Source organism: Vitis riparia, chromosome 15 (assembly GCF_004353265.1).
Source record: "Vitis riparia cultivar Riparia Gloire de Montpellier isolate 1030 chromosome 15, EGFV_Vit.rip_1.0, whole genome shotgun sequence".
NCBI lineage: Eukaryota > Viridiplantae > Streptophyta > Magnoliopsida > Vitales > Vitaceae > Vitis > Vitis riparia.
This window is the reverse complement of record NC_048445.1, coordinates 5435239-5453787: the sequence shown is the minus strand read 5'-3', so window position 1 is coordinate 5453787 and position 18549 is coordinate 5435239. Positions and strand designations below refer to the sequence as shown.

The 18549-nt window shown below is 33.8% G+C and overlaps 2 protein-coding genes across 2 annotated transcripts; both read right to left on the bottom strand.

Annotated features, from left to right (window-relative positions):
* Nucleotides 1-2952: 2952 nt before the first annotated feature.
* LOC117931779 (subtilisin-like protease SBT1.1) lies at nucleotides 2953-6192 on the bottom strand. The gene is made up of 2 exons (XM_034852845.1): nucleotides 6182-6192; nucleotides 2953-5474 (listed from the first exon to the last, which is right to left on the bottom strand). Exon 2 carries the CDS (start codon nucleotides 5464-5466, stop codon nucleotides 3163-3165), a length of 2304 nt encoding a protein of 767 aa, XP_034708736.1. The 5' UTR covers nucleotides 5467-5474; nucleotides 6182-6192; the 3' UTR covers nucleotides 2953-3162.
* Nucleotides 6193-11676: 5484 nt separating this feature from the next.
* Nucleotides 11677-14290, bottom strand: LOC117931735 (subtilisin-like protease SBT1.1). Its single transcript, XM_034852778.1, has one exon. It carries the CDS (start codon nucleotides 14189-14191, stop codon nucleotides 11885-11887), a length of 2307 nt encoding a protein of 768 aa, XP_034708669.1. The 5' UTR covers nucleotides 14192-14290; the 3' UTR covers nucleotides 11677-11884.
* Nucleotides 14291-18549: the final 4259 nt, after the last annotated feature.

Sequence of the window (18549 nt, the reverse complement as noted above, 5' to 3'; positions counted from 1 at the left end):
TCAAATTCTTCAATTTAATTTCCAAAATTTCATTTCTTTCAAATTTAATTTCCAAAATCCAATTTCTTTTAAATTTAATATCCAAAATTCCAATTCTTAAATTTAATTCTCAAGACTTTAGTCTTCAAATAATTTTCGATACTTCAATTTCTAAATAAATCTCAAAAATCCAATTTTCTCTCGAACAATTTTAATTCCACTCTGATTTTTAAATAAGGTTCTATTTCTCTTAATTTTTACACAAGCAAGAATGAACGAATTTTCCGTAATTCCGAATAATGGGATTTATGGGATTAATTCATGCAATATAAATCGGGCTTTGGTGGGGGCCCCACATAAGTGAATTTATATTTGTTTGATTTAATTGTCATGCATGATTGATTTTATTCTGCTCTATGACATGCTCGAAACTATTCCTTAATTGTGCACTAACCTCACTTCTTGATAGCGTTTTATGGATCGTTGCCCAGGTATGTACCTATTTTCCTCTAATTGTTGTCTATGCATGTCTCGACTTTTATGTGTGCATGATCATTCAGGATATTAATTGATTTACTCGTCAATTGCCACGTCGGCTTCATTTTATTAGTAGAGACCTGATTTTAGGGACTTAAAGGGGTGTTACGGTCTGTACCGTACCTTCCTGATAAGTAACCTGACCCCCGAACCCGACCCGGTTTTTCGCAGACCGCCTTTTCCAAAATAAGGAGTCACACTTAGGGTTTTTCTTTCTTATTTTGTTTACCCTTTTAAAAATAAAACAAAAATAAGTGGCGACTCCAAGTCATTTTTCCTAATCAATAAAAAAACCATTTTTCAAAACAAAAATCGAGCTCGCCATCAAGTGGGAAACGTATGAGCCGAAATGCGGGGTACCACAGTATAACTTTTTAATTATATTTAATAATAAGACAACTAAACAAAAGAAAAATTTTCTTCTTATTTTCTTTCTTTGATACTTTTCAGAACCAAATATAATTTAAAAGAATTGAATATATATGAAAAGTGAAGAAGCAAAAATTCTTCTTTAGTAAAGATTATGAAACAATTTTTTAAGAAAAAATTCTCTGACTTTATTGTTTTTATTTATGAGATCATCTTAAGCTATAATAAAATTATGTTTAATCATAAATCTATATATAATTTATTTATTATTTAATATCATTGACAAATATATGCGATCCACTTACCACACTACTCCTATGGATAGCCACTTCTTGCCATTAATTGACAAATATTGATGCGAAGGTAGTTGACTATACTTCTAGAAGAATAATAAATTACTAAACCAAAACAATAATAATAATAAAAAAGCCCTTGTTTTGAGGTAGCTTTTAACTTTTTTACTTGTCAGTTAGACGACGTTAAGATTTTTAAAACATGATATTAATATTATAAAAATTTAAATAAATATAAAAGAAATTTTTATATAAGTCAAGTAGAAATTTTATAAAAAGTAATAACTTTTTTCTATATTAAGTTTTTTTTTTTTTTTTTTGTAAGTTATAAAGTTTTTGAAATTTTATAAAAATCATGCATAGAAGTTCTTATTTATTGAGGTTGAAAAAGAGTTTTTGATTTTTGATTGATTGGAAACATGAAAAGATGGGGAATAAGGACATGGGTGAGTCGAATTAAATTTTCAAATTCATTCCAATGACAAATCTAACATCATTTAAATTTTTGAAAATTTTCATTATAATTTTTTCATGTCTCCTAATTTTTAATTTCTATCAAATTTGTCAAAATTAATTCAATCAATCCACAACCATTGAATATTGAATCTATTTTAAAAAATCCTAAGGTTATATTTGGTTATTGAAAAGTATTAAGGGAAAAAAATTGATAAAAAAAAAATAATTTTATCATATTTAATTATATTATGAAAAATATTAAAGGAAAACAAATACAATAAAAAATTATATAGAAATTTATACATTTTTAAATTATTTAATTTTTATATAAAAAATTAAATATAGAAATGGTTTATTAAATTTAATTTTTTATTTTATTTTTCTTCCTTTTACTTTCCTCTCACCTTATCTCTATATTTTCTTTCTCACATGTTTTCCCCACATTTTGGAACCAAACATAACAAAGGAATTATCATAGGGAAAGTCATGAAAATTATACTATAATACAAAATTGGTTAAAAAGATTGCAACAAACTCAATGGAGGGGGAGGGGAAGGGGTGGAGATTTAATGGTGCATTAATTTTTAAAGAACATCCTAATGCTATGTTTGATTCTTAAACAATTTGAGAAAAAATATAAGACAAAGAAAGTAGAGAGGAAAAATAGAAGGAAAGAAAAAAATAAAATAAAAAATTAAAATTAATAAAATTAATTTTATATGTTATTTTAAATATATTTCACTTATTTTAACTTTTTAATATAAATATTAAATAATTTGGAAATGTATAACTTTTCAATTATATTTAATATTTTTTAATAAGACAACCAAATAAAAGAAAATTATTTTTCTTCATATATATATATATATTTTTTAATACTTTTCAGAACCAAATATAATTTAAAAGAATTGAATATATATGAAAAGTGAAGAAGCAAAAATTATTCTTTAGTAAAGATTATGAAACAATTTTTTAAGAAAAAATTCTCTGACTTTATTGTTTTTATTTATGAGATCCTCTTAAGCTATAATAAAATTATGTTTAATCATAAATCTATATATAATTTATTCATTATTTAATATAATAATAAAAGTGATATATTTATGATAAGTATATTGAAGGTTTTTTTTTTTAAAATGAAATTAAACTTTTGAAATAAGGCCTTTAACTTTTGAAATAAGGTTTTTTTAAGCGTGCAAAATAAAATTAGAATTCTAAATAAAAAATCCATTTAATAATTTTTATTATTATAATTAAAATTGTTCATACTGAATTCACATTAAATTGTTAGTAATTGTTAAGCAATAAGTCTCTGAAATTTAGGAAACACAGCTTAATATAAAATTTGCATAACATATTTCCAAGTTACAACACGCTTGCTTAGTATAAACACCATCCACAAGACACAAGATCTATTTCTTCTTGCCCTTGATCATATTCTTACTTTCTTACAACAGTCATCAACTGATAATTATTCATTATAATATAGTAATAGACTCAGGTTCATGGTGGGTCTTCCACCTAAAACCTACTGCCAAGTCACTGCAATAGGACTTCTAACTGAATATTTGCTGGACACCCAAACAAGAGATCCAAAAGATGAATCTGAAGAACTTGATTTCTCTCCCGAATCAACAAAACTTACCTTGTAGCTCAGTTTCTGGCCCTTCTGGTTGAACTTTAAAACCTTAGGCTCAACGATGACTGATACTCCTTCAGGCTCATGGGCCTCCGCCACATAAGTAGTAGTGGGGTACCCAATATTTGTTACGGTTCTTTTGTATGTGGCGCTGTTGTTGTGGGAATCTCCATCGAAAAGTACAGCAAATGAAGGGTAGTTCAAGTCACCCGTTTGAAGATCTGTGTCTGTGGGGCAACTGAAGTTCCCCCTTGATAGTGTCGCCATCTCAGAAGATGAATACTTGAGACTACACAGATAGTAGAGATAGTCCTCATAGCTGATATCATAAATCAGTCCTGGGTTAGAGGCTTTCTCAGGATCGACATGGCCTGAACCATGCGCAAATGGGGTGGCTGATGGGCTCTCCGAACCGGTATCTGAGATGGGAGCTTTCTTGTTGTCTAGAGTGTAAGCGGTTGTCATTAGGGCTGACTTGATGGCCGCAGGTGACCAGTCTTGGTGTGCTCCTTTGATGATTGCAGCTAAGCCACTAACGTGAGGACAAGACATGGATGTTCCTGAAATTACATTAAATAGTACACTTCTGTTGTCGCTCTTGATCCCGGATGGGCCCACTGTCGGCGGCCAGGCGGCCAGTATGTTCACTCCCGGGGCTGTCACATCGGGCTTGATCACATAAGGTTCTAAAAGTGCAGGGCCTCTTGAGGAGAATGATGCCATCACTGGTGCTGGCTTGCCAAACACTGTCCCATTGAAAACAATGGAAGCAGTGGGATTCCCCGAGCTGATGTAGTTTCTTATGGATTTAGATGCTGAGGCCCCCAGAGAACTGGCTGGCAAAACATGTGGATCAACCCGAATTTCCTCACCCTGAGATGCAGTGTTCAGCAGTAGCATTCCAGCTCCACCTGCCTTCTCCACTTCTTGTCCCTTTTCCACCCCTCTGTTGATGCCTCGCTCACATACAACAATCTTCCCTTTAACCAGAGCTGGAGAGAGTGTGCCACTACTGCAGTACTTGGCTCTTGCGCCGCCTGCAGATTCACCATAAACAAGCGATAGTTGCTCAGTTGACGTTCCGGAATATAATGATTCCCCATCAAAAGTTTCTCCGTTACCAAGATTAACTATGGCAGGGAAGCTTCTATCCATGGTGCTTGCAGCAACGGTCATCATCCATGGTGCTGCATTGACGACAGTTGAACTAGATGGGCCTGAATTTCCAGCAGCGGCAGCAACGAAAACCCCATGTTGGACTGCCCCCAAGGAGGCAATAGCCAAGACATCAGCATAGTAAGGCTGTGAGGATCCTCCAATGGAGAGTGACAAGATATCAACCCCATCGGAAACAGCCTGGTCTATTGCTGCTAATATATCGGAGGAAGCACAACCACGAGCGTAGCAAGCTTTGTATGCAGCGATTCTTCCTGTACAGCTCATTCCAGCGGCGACGCCCTTGGCCATACCGAAAATGCTAGCTCCATCTATCATATGGCCTGCTGCAGTTGATGCAGTGTGAGTTCCATGGCCATGGGAGTCCCTAGCAGATCGGAAGTCCACCGTTTCATCTATTTTCCCAGCTGCCGCCTCGTAGCCCTTGTAGTAGGCTCTTGCGCCTATAAGCTTCCTGTTGCAATTTTTAGCTGTGAATCTTGTGCCTTCCTCGCAAACACCCTTCCATCGAGAGGGCACCGGCCGTTTCATGCCCCCATCCTTGAAACTAGCGTGTTCAGGCCAGATTCCAGAATCGACAAAGCCGATTATCACATCGTTCGCCAAGTTGCGTGAAGTCAATAGTCCCTTTCCGAATTGCAGGCCAAGAAACTGCGGTGAGTAGGTGGTTTGGAGACTCAGCATTTCATCAGGAACAGCTGACAGAAACCCCTCAACTTTGTTCAAGGCTTCCAACTGCTTATTGGAAAGCCTTGCAGCGAAGCCAGTGATTGCAGTTTCATAGGTGTAAAGGAGCTCAGGGGCTGATGCTTCTTCTCCTCCATCTTCTTCAGCTGACAATTCTGTGATGGAATCCATCACTACTTCATACCATTTCTTGGAATCCCCAAGAATATTGTCTAAAGCTGTGGTCTTGGCCTTGTCCATGTGAACTACATAAATCTCTTTGTCTTCTGAAGCAATTGAAATAGCAGCGGCCATGAAGACCACCAGCAACAATGACAATCTGTACACCATGATGATGCCTGTATGAAAAAAGAAAATTTTGATATGAATCCAAACATATAATTTGACTGCTCAGTAATGAATTGTATAGCAGACTCTCAATCTTCATGGGGTACTGCCATAAAACAGTTCATGGGTGAACAGACGAAGTAATAACAGATAGGGAAACTCCAACTCAAAACCTGAGAAAGCTGGAGCTCCTATGCCAGCTCAAACTACAAGTATTTACTACGAGTTACCCCAAAAGCTTAAATTATAAGATGGGATTAATGAGGGATGTAAAATCAAATTAAAATTGCTAGTAGAAGTACAAACACTAGCTTTTTCTTTTTTCTTTTTTCTAGTGAAACTAGCAACAAGCCCACACTACTGTGCTTCTTGTGAGAGAATTTGAACGATGCACAAAATATCAGTGAGAAAAGTGATGAGAATTTAGAAGCCATGAATATCTAGAAGCTTCTTCCAAACAGTTAAACAGTCAAGCGGGCCAAGGTTTGGTTTGGTCTGATCTCTGGCTGCCATAGGCTTTGCCCAATAATTCCAAAGCTCATTTGGAGATCAAACCAAAGCAACCAAGGTCCCATCTTTATGAATAGACTGCAAGGTCAGGACCAATGCATGAAGAAATAAGACTGAGAGGACAACAACAAATGGATCTAGGAGGTCATCATCGGGTACCCATGAAGAAATAAGACTAAGAGTGAGAGAGAGAGCCCCTCTTATATACCTACTTCTTTTTCTTCTCGATCCAAAAGAGTGAGGAATAACTAATGCTGAGGAGAGTCTTATATAGCCAAAGAAAGAGACTGTCACACAACTGAACAAAACAATAGCCCACTGTGCTCCCCTTCCACTTTCTTTTCTTTTCTATTTTAAAATTAGCATGCCTTGGAAATAAAGCTTCCCATCCACTTTGAGAATGAGAAACAAATTTTATTGTTGAGTGGAGAATGTTTACATGTTGATGGTGGTGACAGTTGATGACTTTAATTTCCAAGTTTGCGGCTTCAAGGGGCCACAATTTTTATATTATGTATGGCACAATGTCATTGTAGCACGGAAGGAAGAGAGTGTTTTGCGGAGAAAATGCTTTGGATATCATTGATATTACGGTTTCTTTGAGCATTTTTAGAAAATGTTTTTAGCATAAAAAAAAATATTTTTGAAAAAAAATATAAGTTATAAGAGATTTAACAAAATTTAAGAAACATCTAAACAGTTCAAAAATCACTTGTAGCTTTTCCATTCATCTTAAAAACGGTTTTAAAGAAAACACTTTTGATGATATCAAAATAAGACACCCCTAGGAGAAGATACTTCATCTTGGTATTACATCAAGAAAGGGGAGAAACTTACCAAACACCTCCCACTAAGAGGTGCCCCCTCTAGCCCATCACCTTCAGGTCAAGCCAATCCTACAACCTGACTATTGTTAAGGTCATTCTGACTATTGTTGTGTCAACGAAAGTTTAATACAAACAATGTTAGTTTCAAAACATGAAGGCAAAATAATCCACATAAAAATACAAAAAGTTTTAATGTGGTTTTGCCAACCTTATCTATATCCATATATGATAAGAAATCATTCCACTATACTATAAAGAATATTATAGATGACAAAAACTAGATATAACTATTGGGTTGTTAAAACATCTTGAGAAAATAAAAGTTATGCTTAAAGGAGAAAAACACCCAAGAGAGGGGGGAGGGGAGGGGAAGGGGGAGGGTGAATTGGGTTTTTCAAAAACTTTTTCAATACAACAAATTCAAACACAATATAAACAAGAAATAAAGAGATAGAGTTAGAGAATTTAAACTCGAATTTTATAGTGGTTCGACACTTCCTTGCCTACGTCCACTCTCTTAAATCTCCTAATCGAGTGAGGGTTCCACTAACTTGAAGCTTCAACCAAACTTCTAATCATTTACACTTCGATTTCGACTCTAATGGGCTTTTACGCAATCCCTTCAAGATTCAAACCTCTTGAAGTCTTTAACACTCAAGTTTTACAAGAAAGAAACCCTCAACCTAACTCAAATACAAAACAAAGTTAGGATGACTCACAAAGGTGCACTAAAAGATATGCAAGTGATGGTTTTAATGCACTAGGAAAGAAATGAGAGCTTTTAAGCCAAGAACAGGTAGGTAGACAATTGATTACAGGTGTTCTCTATGTCATAAATGAAGTGGAGCTCTCAATTTATAGGTTTCTAAGCTCAAGAGTCAAAAATAGCAAAAGGCAACCTTGACCGGTCGAACTGAGGGTCGACTGGTTCACTAGCCGTTGGAGCATTTAATGCTTTGGCAGGTTACCGTTGTCTCGATCAAAGGTCGACCGGGAAGGGGTGAACCTCAACTGGGAAAAGGAAGCTACTGGATGAGAGAGAGTGTTTTTGGCACTCCTCGACTGGACCTCGATCGGACAAGGGCAACCGGTTGACAGGTTCCCCAACCGGTTGAGCCGGTTGGCTAGAGCCTCGATCGGTTCAGCCTTTTGGCCCCGAAAACCTATTCTTTTTAATTCCATTCTTTTTTAACACTTATGCAAGGTCTTTAGATAAAATAATATGTCAATTTTGAAACGTTTTGCCTAAGGTACATTTGATAAAACTCGGGTTTTAATGAAATTGAAATTTTAAAGAATAAACTAAGTTTTCAAAGATGTATGAAAAGATATGAAAAATCTAAGTGCACCCATGCATTCATCTTACATTCGTTTCCTATCATCAAAAGTCTTCCAATTGTCTCAATCTTGTATCCCTTTGGTCCTTCGATGAATTTCTGAATTTATACCTGAAATTCTTTATCATTCAAACCAATTAGTCACTTAACCATGGTTTATTATTATCAAAATCCGATTGGGAGAACCCTTGGGCTAAGACATCTCATATTTCCCTACACCTAATATCCATATCTTAAACCACCAATCTCTTGTTTTATTGAGCATTGTTCATTTTTCCTCACATCTCTATCCACCATGCATAATCTTTACAAACACATCTCTATCTCATAACATTTTTCCCTTAAGACATAAAATATTTATAAAAATATTCCTAATAAATTTTCTTATTTTATTTAAAAAAAATTTAATATTACAATCACATGAATACAAAAAAATATTCTTTATAAGAAAAAATTTATACTATTTAGGAATTTGAGACACTTTTCAACAAATACTTTTAATAAAAATACTTTCAAATACACTCTTAATAATCCTATTATTTATGAGTTTTATTGTCATATTCATATTTCTTGATGAATATTTTATAATATTATTTTTCCTAAAACAATTCAATTAGAAAGAAATAGAAATTTTTTCTAAAATTGCTTCTCTTAACAAAACGTTAGAGAATTTTATTTTATTTTTATTTAATTTGATTGAATAAAATAGTTGTATACAAAATACTTTTAAAAAAATTTAAAAATCATTTATATTGCTTGTTGAAGATGTCTTTTTTTAAAAAATGTATTTCAATTAAAAACACTCCTAATAAAAATACAGGTTAATTTCATTTACCTCCTTTTGAGGTTTTGAATAAATACATTTAACTTTCATAGGTCTGAGATTTCATCATTCACTTCCCTTATTTTGAGTGAGAGAAGAAATAAGTGAAAATAAGAACTGAAAAATTTAAATAAAGTATTTGATGAAATTTCAAATCTATAGAGAATAAATGTATTTAATCGAAATTGGAGAGAGGTAAATGAAATTAACCTTAAAAATACTTAAATGCACTCTTAATCATTATGTTGTTTGTGAGCTTAGAAAACACTAAAGAAAGCCTTTTTTCCTCAAGTCAATAGATAGCAATAGCATATATATATATATATATGACTGGGATCCCATGTGGGACTTCTTCTCTCAGCAAATGAGAAGGCAAGAAATGAGAAGGCACCTTTGCTTAGTGGGAACTTGTTAGTGGTTAATTACAAGGATAAAAAATTCCCCATGCTAGCCATTAGAAGATTCATATGATTTCCCACTTTTGTAGTGCTAAAGGCCAGTGAGTTTTTTCTTGGTCACCAAACACTAACCAATTGGATAGCCAGACGGTCACCAATCCCATTTTTTCGTATCGAGTCTCATTCTGTATGATTTATCTTCACAAAAATGCTAATGAATTAAAAAACTTGAATCATTTTTCCCCTGAGAAATGGCAGCCAGTAGAAAAGAGGAGTCACATCCATGCCTTGTGAGTTTTTTCTTGGTCACCAAACACTATCCAATTGGCATGGATAGCCAGACGGTCACCAATCCCAATTTTTTCCGTAGTGAGTCTCATTCTTTATGATTTATCTTCACAAAAATGCTACTGAATTCAAAAGATTGAATCATTTTTCCCCTGAGAAATGGCAGCAAGTAGAGAAGAGGAGTCACATCCATGCCTTGTGCTTCATGCCATTTTTTTGCTCACCAATTGTGGTGGGTTTTTAATTAGATTAAATTATTTAACCTAATAACGGCTCATGGCCTTTTTATTTGTGGTCATGTGTCCCTGCTTTCAAAGTCTTCCACTTACCACTGCTCTAAGGATAGCCACTCCTTGCCATTAATTTTGGCATATAATGACGTGAAGGTATTTGACTATACTTCTACAAGAATAATAAATAATTAAACCAAAAAGAAAAAAAGAAAAAAAAAGAAAAAAAAGCCCTTGGAGGATATAAACATGCCTCAAAAAGAGATTTGGGCATCATTGGAGATAATTTATAATTTTTTACTTCATCTAGAAGCTAGAATTATTGAAGTCGAGATTTTTAAATGATAATATTAGTATTATAAAAGTTAATTTTTATGGAGTTAAATTCTATAAAAAAAATTAAGAAAAAAGAAAATAAAATACAATTTAAATTACATTTATTTTTTATATTTTTAAATTATTTAATTTTTATATAAAAGAGTTAAAATAAGTAAAATAAATTTGATATTATATAGAAATAATTTATTGAATTTAATTTTTTCTCTTTTCTTTCACTTTACCATTATATTTTCTTTCTCTCATATTTTTCCCACATTTTCAAGGAACCAAACATAACAAAAGAAAAATCACGAAAATTTAAATATAATACAAAATTTGTTAAGAAGATTGCAACATACAAACTCAATGGAGGGGGAGAGGGAGGGGGTGGGGATTTAATGACATATTAATTTCAACCGAAAATTCTAAGACTATGCTTGATTCTTGAAATAATTGAAGGAAAATGTAAGATAAAGAAAATAAAAAGAAAAAATAGAAAGAAATGAAAAAAGAAAAAAATTGGATTTAAAATTAATGAATTATTTTTATATAATATTTTACACTTATTTGCTTATTTTAACTATTCAATATAAAGATTAAATAATTTGAAATTTGAAAATTTATAAGTTTCTATTATTTCATGCCATTCCAACCACTTCATATTTATTGTTATGGGTGATACCAAAAAATAGATACATGCCACTAGGGTACTCCTAGATGGACGCAGTTCATTTCAACCCCACACCAAGAAAGAAGACATCCTCCATATACCACCTTACTAAAGGGTGCATGTCTTGACCCACCGATGTGGGATTGGTTAAAGGTATTTGTATACTAAAGATTAAAAGTTGTGCGTTGGGGGGAATTGAGCAGGGATCTCCTGGTGTAAAATTGAGTTCTTGATTACTAAGCTATACTACAATTTTTGTTAATATTCAATAAAGTATATAAAAATATGTTATGTTTTCAATTTTTAATCCTCTACAATCATTAAATAAATATGACATTCATATTTATTTTTATAATAATTATTAAATGATAATTATGAGATACACATATAAATAAAATTAAATATTATAATTTTTATTTTATCTAAAATATTAATAAATTTTAAAATATTGATACAATTACATTTATCTTACATTTGATATATCAAATATATAAAAAATAAAATATTATTAAAATTTTTAATTCCTTATAATTATTTTTATATACTATATATAAATTATATATTTGTGATATCACTAGTTCAATCATTCGACTGTAAGTTAGTAATTTAATGAACAAGCCGATTCTAACTCATGAGAACTATATTGAATGTTTGTTTCAAAAAAATAAAATGAAATTAAACTTTCCTGTATCAAATAAAATTAGAATTCTAAATAAAAACTCCATTTAATTAATTTTATTATTATAATTAAAATTGTTCATACTGAATTCACATTAAATTGGTTGTAATTGTTAAGCAATAAGTCTCTGAAATTTAGGAAACACGGCTTAATATATATAAAATTTGCATTACATATTTCCAAGTTACAACACGCTTGCATAGTATAAAAAGACACAAGACCTACTTCTTCTTGCCCTGGATCATGTTCTTATTTTCTTAGAACAGTCATCCACTGATAATTATATATTATAATATAGTAATAGCCAGACTCAGGTTCATGGTAGGTCTTCCGCCTAAAACCTACTGCCAAGTCACTGCAATAGGACTTCTAACTGAATACCTGCTGGACCCCCAAACAAGAGATCCAAAAGATGTACCTGATGAACTTGATTTCTCTCCCAATTGAACAAAACTCACCGTGTAGCTCAATTTCTGGCCGTTCTGTTTGAACTTTAAAACCTTAGGCTCAACGATGACTGATACTCCTTCAGGCTCATGGGCCTGCGCCACATAAGTAGTAGTAGCGTACCCAACATTTGTTACAGTTCTTTTGTATGTGGCGCTGTTGTTGTGGGAATTTCCATCGAAAAGTACTGCAAATGAAGGGTAGTTCAAGTCACCCGTTTGAAGATCTGTGTCTGTGGGGCAACTGAAGTTCCCCCTTGATATTGTAGCCATCTGAGAAGATGAATACTTGAGGCTACACAGATAGTAGAGATAGTCCTCATAGCTGATATCATAAACCAGCCCCGGATTAGAGGCTCTCTCAGGATCCACATGGCCTGAACCATAGGCAAATGGGGTGGCTGTTGGGCTCTCCGAACCGGTATCTGAGATGGGAGACTTCTTGTTGTCTAGAGTATAAGCGGATGTCATTAGGGCTGACTTGATGGCCGCAGGTGACCAGTCTTGGTGGGCTCCTTTGATGATTGCAGCTAAACCACTAACGTGAGGACAAGATATGGATGTTCCTGAAATTACATTAAATAGTACACTTCTGTTGTCGCTTTTGGTCTTGCTTGGGCTGACTGTCGGCGGCCAGGCGGCCAGTATGTTCACGCCCGGGGCTGTCACATCGGGCTTGATCACGTAAGGTTCTGTGTGTGCAGGGCCCCTTGAGGAGAATGATGCTATTACAGGTGCCTGGTTGCCGAACGTTGTCCCATTGAAAACAATGGAAGCAGTGGGATTCTCCGAACTGATATAGTTTCTTATGGATTTAGCTGCTGAGGCCCCCAGAGAACTGGCTGGTAAAACATGTGGATCAACCCGAATTTCCTCACCTTGAGATTCAGTGTTCAGTAGTAGCATTCCAGCTCCACCTGCCTTTTCCACTTCTTGTCCCATTTCAACCTCTCTGTTGATGCCTCGCTCACATACAACAATCTTCCCTTTAACCAGATCTGGAGAGAGCGTGCCACTGGTGCAGTACTTGGCTCCTGCCCCGCCTGCAGATTGATCATAAACAAGCGACAGTTGCTCAGTTGACGTTCCGGAATACAATGATTCCCCATCGAAAGTTTCTCCGTTACCAAGATTGACTATGGCAGTGAAGCTTCTATCCATGGTGCTTGCAGCGACGGTCATCATCCATGGTGCTGTATTGATGACGGTTGAACTAGAAGGACCTGAATTTCCAGCAGCGGCAGCAACAAAAATTCCATGTTGGACTGCCCCCAATGAGGCAATAGCCAAGACATCAGTATAGTAAGGCTGTGAGGATCCTCCAATGGAGAGTGACAAGACATCAACCCCATCGGAAACAGCCTGGTCTATTGCTGCTAATATATCGGAGGTAGCACAACCACCAGCATAACAAGCTTTGTATGCAGCAATTCTTGCTGTACAGCTCATTCCAGCGGCAACGCCCTTGGCCATACCGAAACTGCTAGCTCCATCTATCATATGGCCAGCTGCGGTTGATGCAGTGTGAGTTCCATGGCCTTGGGAGTCCCTAGCAGATCGGAAGTCCACTGTTTCATCTATTTTCCCAGCTGTGGCCTCGTAGCCTTTGTAGTAGGCTCTTGCGCCTATAAGCTTCTTGTTGCAATTTTTAGCTGTGAATCTTGTGCCTTGCTCGCAAACACCCTTCCATCGAGAGGGCACCGGTCGTGTCATGCCCCTATCCTTGAAACTATCGTGTTCAGGCCAGATTCCAGAATCGACAATGCCAATTATCACATCGTTTGCCAAGTTGCGTGAAGTCAATAGTCCTCTTCCAAATTTCAGGCCAAGGAACTGAGGTGAGTAGGTGGTTTGGAGACTCATCATTTCATCAGGAACAGCTGACAGAAACCCCTCAACTTTGTTCAAGGATTCCAACTGCTTAGTGGAAAGCCTTGCAGCAAAGCCAGTGATTGCAGTTTCGTAGGTGTAAAGGAGCTCAGGGTCTGATGCTTCTTCTCCTCCTCCATCTTCTTCAGCTGACAATTCTGTGATGGAATCCATCACTGCTTCATACCATTTCTTGGAATCCCCAAGAGTGCGGTCTAAAGCTGTGGTCTGGGCTTTGTCCATGTGAACTACATAAGTCGCTTTGTCTTCTGAAGCAATTGAAATAGCAGCAGCCGTGAAGACCACCAGCAACAATGAGATTCTGTACGCCATGATGATGCCTGTATGAAAAAAGAAAATTTTGATATCAATCCAAAAATATGATTGGACTGGTCAGTAATGAATTATGCAGCAGACTCTCATTCTGCACTTGGAGTACTGGCATAAATTAAATAGTTCATGGATAAACAGATGAGGTAATAACAGATAGGGATGCTCCAACTCAAAACCTGAGAAAGCTGAAACTCCAATGTCATGATGTCAAACTACAAGTATATACCTCAAGTTACCCCAGAAGGTTAAATTATAAAATGGGATTAATGAAGGATGTAAATCAAATTAATACTATTAGTAGAAGTACTAACACTAGCAACAAGCCTACTCTACTGTGCTTCTTGTGCGCAAAATGGAACTGTTGAAGATCCACAAAATATCATTAAAAAATTGGTGAAGATTTTCGAAACCGTGAATGTCTAGAAGCTTCTTCCAAACATTTAAACACTAAAGTGGGCCAAGGTTTGGTTTGGTCTGATCTCTGGTTGCCATAGGCTTTGTCTAATAATTCCAAAGCTCGTTTGGAGATCAAACCAAAGCAACCAAGGCCCATCTTTGCGACAAGACTGCAAGGTCAGGACCAATGCATGAAGAGATGGGGGTGGGGGGTGGGGTTCAAAACCCATCACAGAGGACAACAACATATGGGTCTAGGAGGTCATCATCAGATACCCGTAAAGAAATAAGACAAAGACCATAGCGAGAGAGAGAGAAAGAGAGAGAGAGAGAGAGAGAGAGAGAGAGAGAGAGAGAGAGAGAGAGAGAGAGAGAGAGAGCCCCTCTTATATACCTACTTCTTTTCTTCTCAATCCAGAAGAGTGAGGAATAACCAAAGCCGAGGAGAGTCTTATATAGCCAAAGAAAGAGACTGTCACAGAACTTAACAAAACAAGAGCCGACTGTGCTCCCCTCCCACTTTCTTTCTTTCTCTAATTTAAAAGTGGCATGCCTTGGAAATAAAGCTCCCAATCCACTTTGAGAATGAGCGATAAGTTACATTGTTGAGTGGAGAATGCTTACACGTTGATGTTGTTGACAACCGATTACTTTAATTATCTTTAGAAGCTTTTCGTTTGTGAAGTCCAAGTTTGCGTCTGCAAGGGACCACCATTTTTATATAATGTATGGCACAATGGCACTACATTGGAGAGAATGTTCCGTGGAGAAAATACTTTCCATATCATTGATATTGGAGTTTCATCAACCGTTTGTAGTAAAAATTTCTAATATAAAAACATTTTTGAAGAAAATTTTAAACATTTTAAAAAAGTTAAAAAATCACTTAGATGTTTTCATTATATAAACGATTATCCTTTATAAATATTTCGATGGAAATACTTTTAAATACATTCTTAATCTTTTTTTTTTCGAGCTTATAAATTGTTATATTCATAGTTTTTAATGGGTATTTTGTAACAATTTTTGCTAAAATAATTATCCTAGAAAGGAATAGAAAATTTTTCTTAGATCATATCTTAGAGAATGAGAGACAAGTTATATTGTTGAGTGGAGAATGTTTGCACGTTGATGGTGGTGACAGTTGATGACTTCAATTTCCAAGTTTGCGGCTTCAAGTGGCCACCATTTTTATATTATGTACGGCACAGTGTCATTGTAGCATGCAAGGAGGAAAGAATCTTTTGGAGGGAAAATGCTTTCGATTGTATTGGTGTTAGAATCTCTGTGAGCATTTTTAAGAAAATCCTTCTACTATAAAACATTATTATTTTTGTAAATATATATATATATTTGATAAAATTTAAAAACTTTTTAAAAAGTATAAAAATCACTTATAATGTTTTGATTAGATAAGTGATTATTCTAAAAATATTTTTAGATAAAACACTTCAATCATAAATATTTTTAATAATTTTTTTAAATATACTCTTAATCACTTTTTTTTTTTTTTTTGGCTATAGCAATTAAGCTAAAATGGAGTAGAAATTTTTTCTTATATCTTGTGTCTCGAGAAAATGTTAAAGAAGTAATCCCTTTTTTTTTAGGTTAATTGAATAAATTAGTTGTATATAAAATATTTTTTAAAAATCATTTATATTGCTTGTTTAAGAAGAGGTTGATGAACACTTCTTTAAAAAACACTTTTAGAAAAAGTATTTCAATTAAAAACCGCTCCACTAAAAATGCTTTCCGATGCATTCTTCATCATTATCATATCTATAAGCCTAATTATCATATTCATTATTCTTAATGGGCATTTTGACATTTTTTGCTACAACAACTAAAAAATGTTTCTTGCATCATTATCTCTCTCGAAAATGATAGAGAAAGCCTTTTTCTCTAGGTTTTCCATGGAACTTTTTCTTCCATCATCATCAGCAAATGTGAAGGCAAGAAGACCCATTACTTCTTCCAGATTCACCTTTACTTAGTGGGAACTTGTTAGTGGTTAGTAGTGACTGAAGGGATAAAAAATTCCTAACATCGCTAGCCAATAGAAGTTCATATGATCATTTCCCACTTTTGTAGTGCTAATGTCCGATGAGTTTTTCTTGGTCACCAATCACTAACCAATTGGATAGCCATATGGTCACCAATTAATCCCATATTTTCCATACTGAGTTCTCATTATCTTCACAGAAGAAATGGTATTCAATTCAAAAGCTTGAATCATTTTTCCTGAGACATGGCATGCAGTTCTCAGAGATGATGAGTGGGTTTTATTAATAGAATGTAACCACGTAAGAGAGGCGCCGAAGGTTTAATTTGGTCCACAAATCCATGGCATGTGCTTCATGCCATTTTTCTCACCAATTGTGGTGGGTTTTGTGGCTGAACAAAATCAAATATAACGGCTCTTGGGACCTGCTCATGCTAATGTGCTTTTTATCTTTAAGTCGCCCACTTACTACTACTCCCAAGGATAGCCACTCCTTGCCATTAATTGGCAGATGATGATGTGAAGAACCGACTATACTTCAACAAGAATGATAAACAATCAAACCAAGACATAAAAAATGCCCTTGAAGACTATAACCATGCTTCAACAAGAGATTTCCGCCTCATTTGGGTGTTATTTGAGATGAATTCTAGTTTTTGGCTTATCTAAAAACTGATAAGTATTTTCGAGAATAGTTTTTTATTTTTTAGAATAAAAAAATGAAAAAATATATTTAATAGTCAGAAATTATTTCCTGTCTTTTATTTTTAATAATAAAAAATAAGATATTTTTAGAAAATATTTTTTAATTGTTTTTTATTATTTTAACTTATTTTGTAAGGATTGCTTTAAAAAATAATTATACATATATATAAAATGATTAAAAATAAAATACTGAATATAAAAATTATTTTAAAATATTAAAGATAAGTTAAAGACATTATAATTTTCAAAACAGACTTTTATTTTACAAAATATCATAAAACAATTTTTAAAAACTGTTCTAAAAAACAGTTTTTCAAAATTGTTTTCGAAAATAATTACCAAACAAAACCTATGTATTTTTCCATCTATCACTAGACAGTGTTTTTTTTTTTTTTTACTTATAATATGGTTTGAATATTCTTATATTTTGAAACACTTTTTTCCTAAGAAATTACTAGTATGGGTAAATAGACTATGATAGCTCAATTGACTAACTAAGTTAGTTTAAATTTGTATTTTAAAAATTAACCACCTCCTTTGTGAACAATATTCAATTCAAATATCAATAAAAATCATATTTTAACATTTATAAATTATGACAAATGCAATTAATATATGCAGGGAAAAGCTCCCAACCTCACCCTTAACTTATTGTACATAGAATTTAACAAGAGTGGCTCTATTTTTTCTATATTAATAAGATTTGGAAGTGAATGTGTAAAGTCAGTAAGTAAAACTTAATTGTACTATTGGACTAAAGTTGTCAACACTATGGGGAAAAAAACCTTGACCCTATCTATTTTGTATTTTTTTTTTAATACTTTCTTGGATTTTAATTCTTTGTTACATTTGATTGGAGAGAAATGTTAAGAAAAAAATAAATAATAAATAACAAAACAAGGATAATTTAAAGAAATTGAGAAAAGAGAAATGTAAACTCGTTCATAATGGTTCAATAAGCTATATATCCAAGACAACTCTCCTTAAACTTCTAATAGAGTGAGAGTTTCATGATTTTTAAGACTTTTATAACCAAAGTTTTTAAACTCTTTATATTTAGGCTATGTTTAGTTCCTGAAAAATTTAAGGAAAAATGTAATGAAAATAAAATATAAAGGAAAGAAAAAGTGAATAAAAAAAAATAGATTAAAAGTCGATAAATTATTTTTATTTGATACTTTAAACTCATTTATTTATTTTAACTCATTGATATAAAAATAAAATAATTTAAAAATACATAAATTTTTAAATAGTT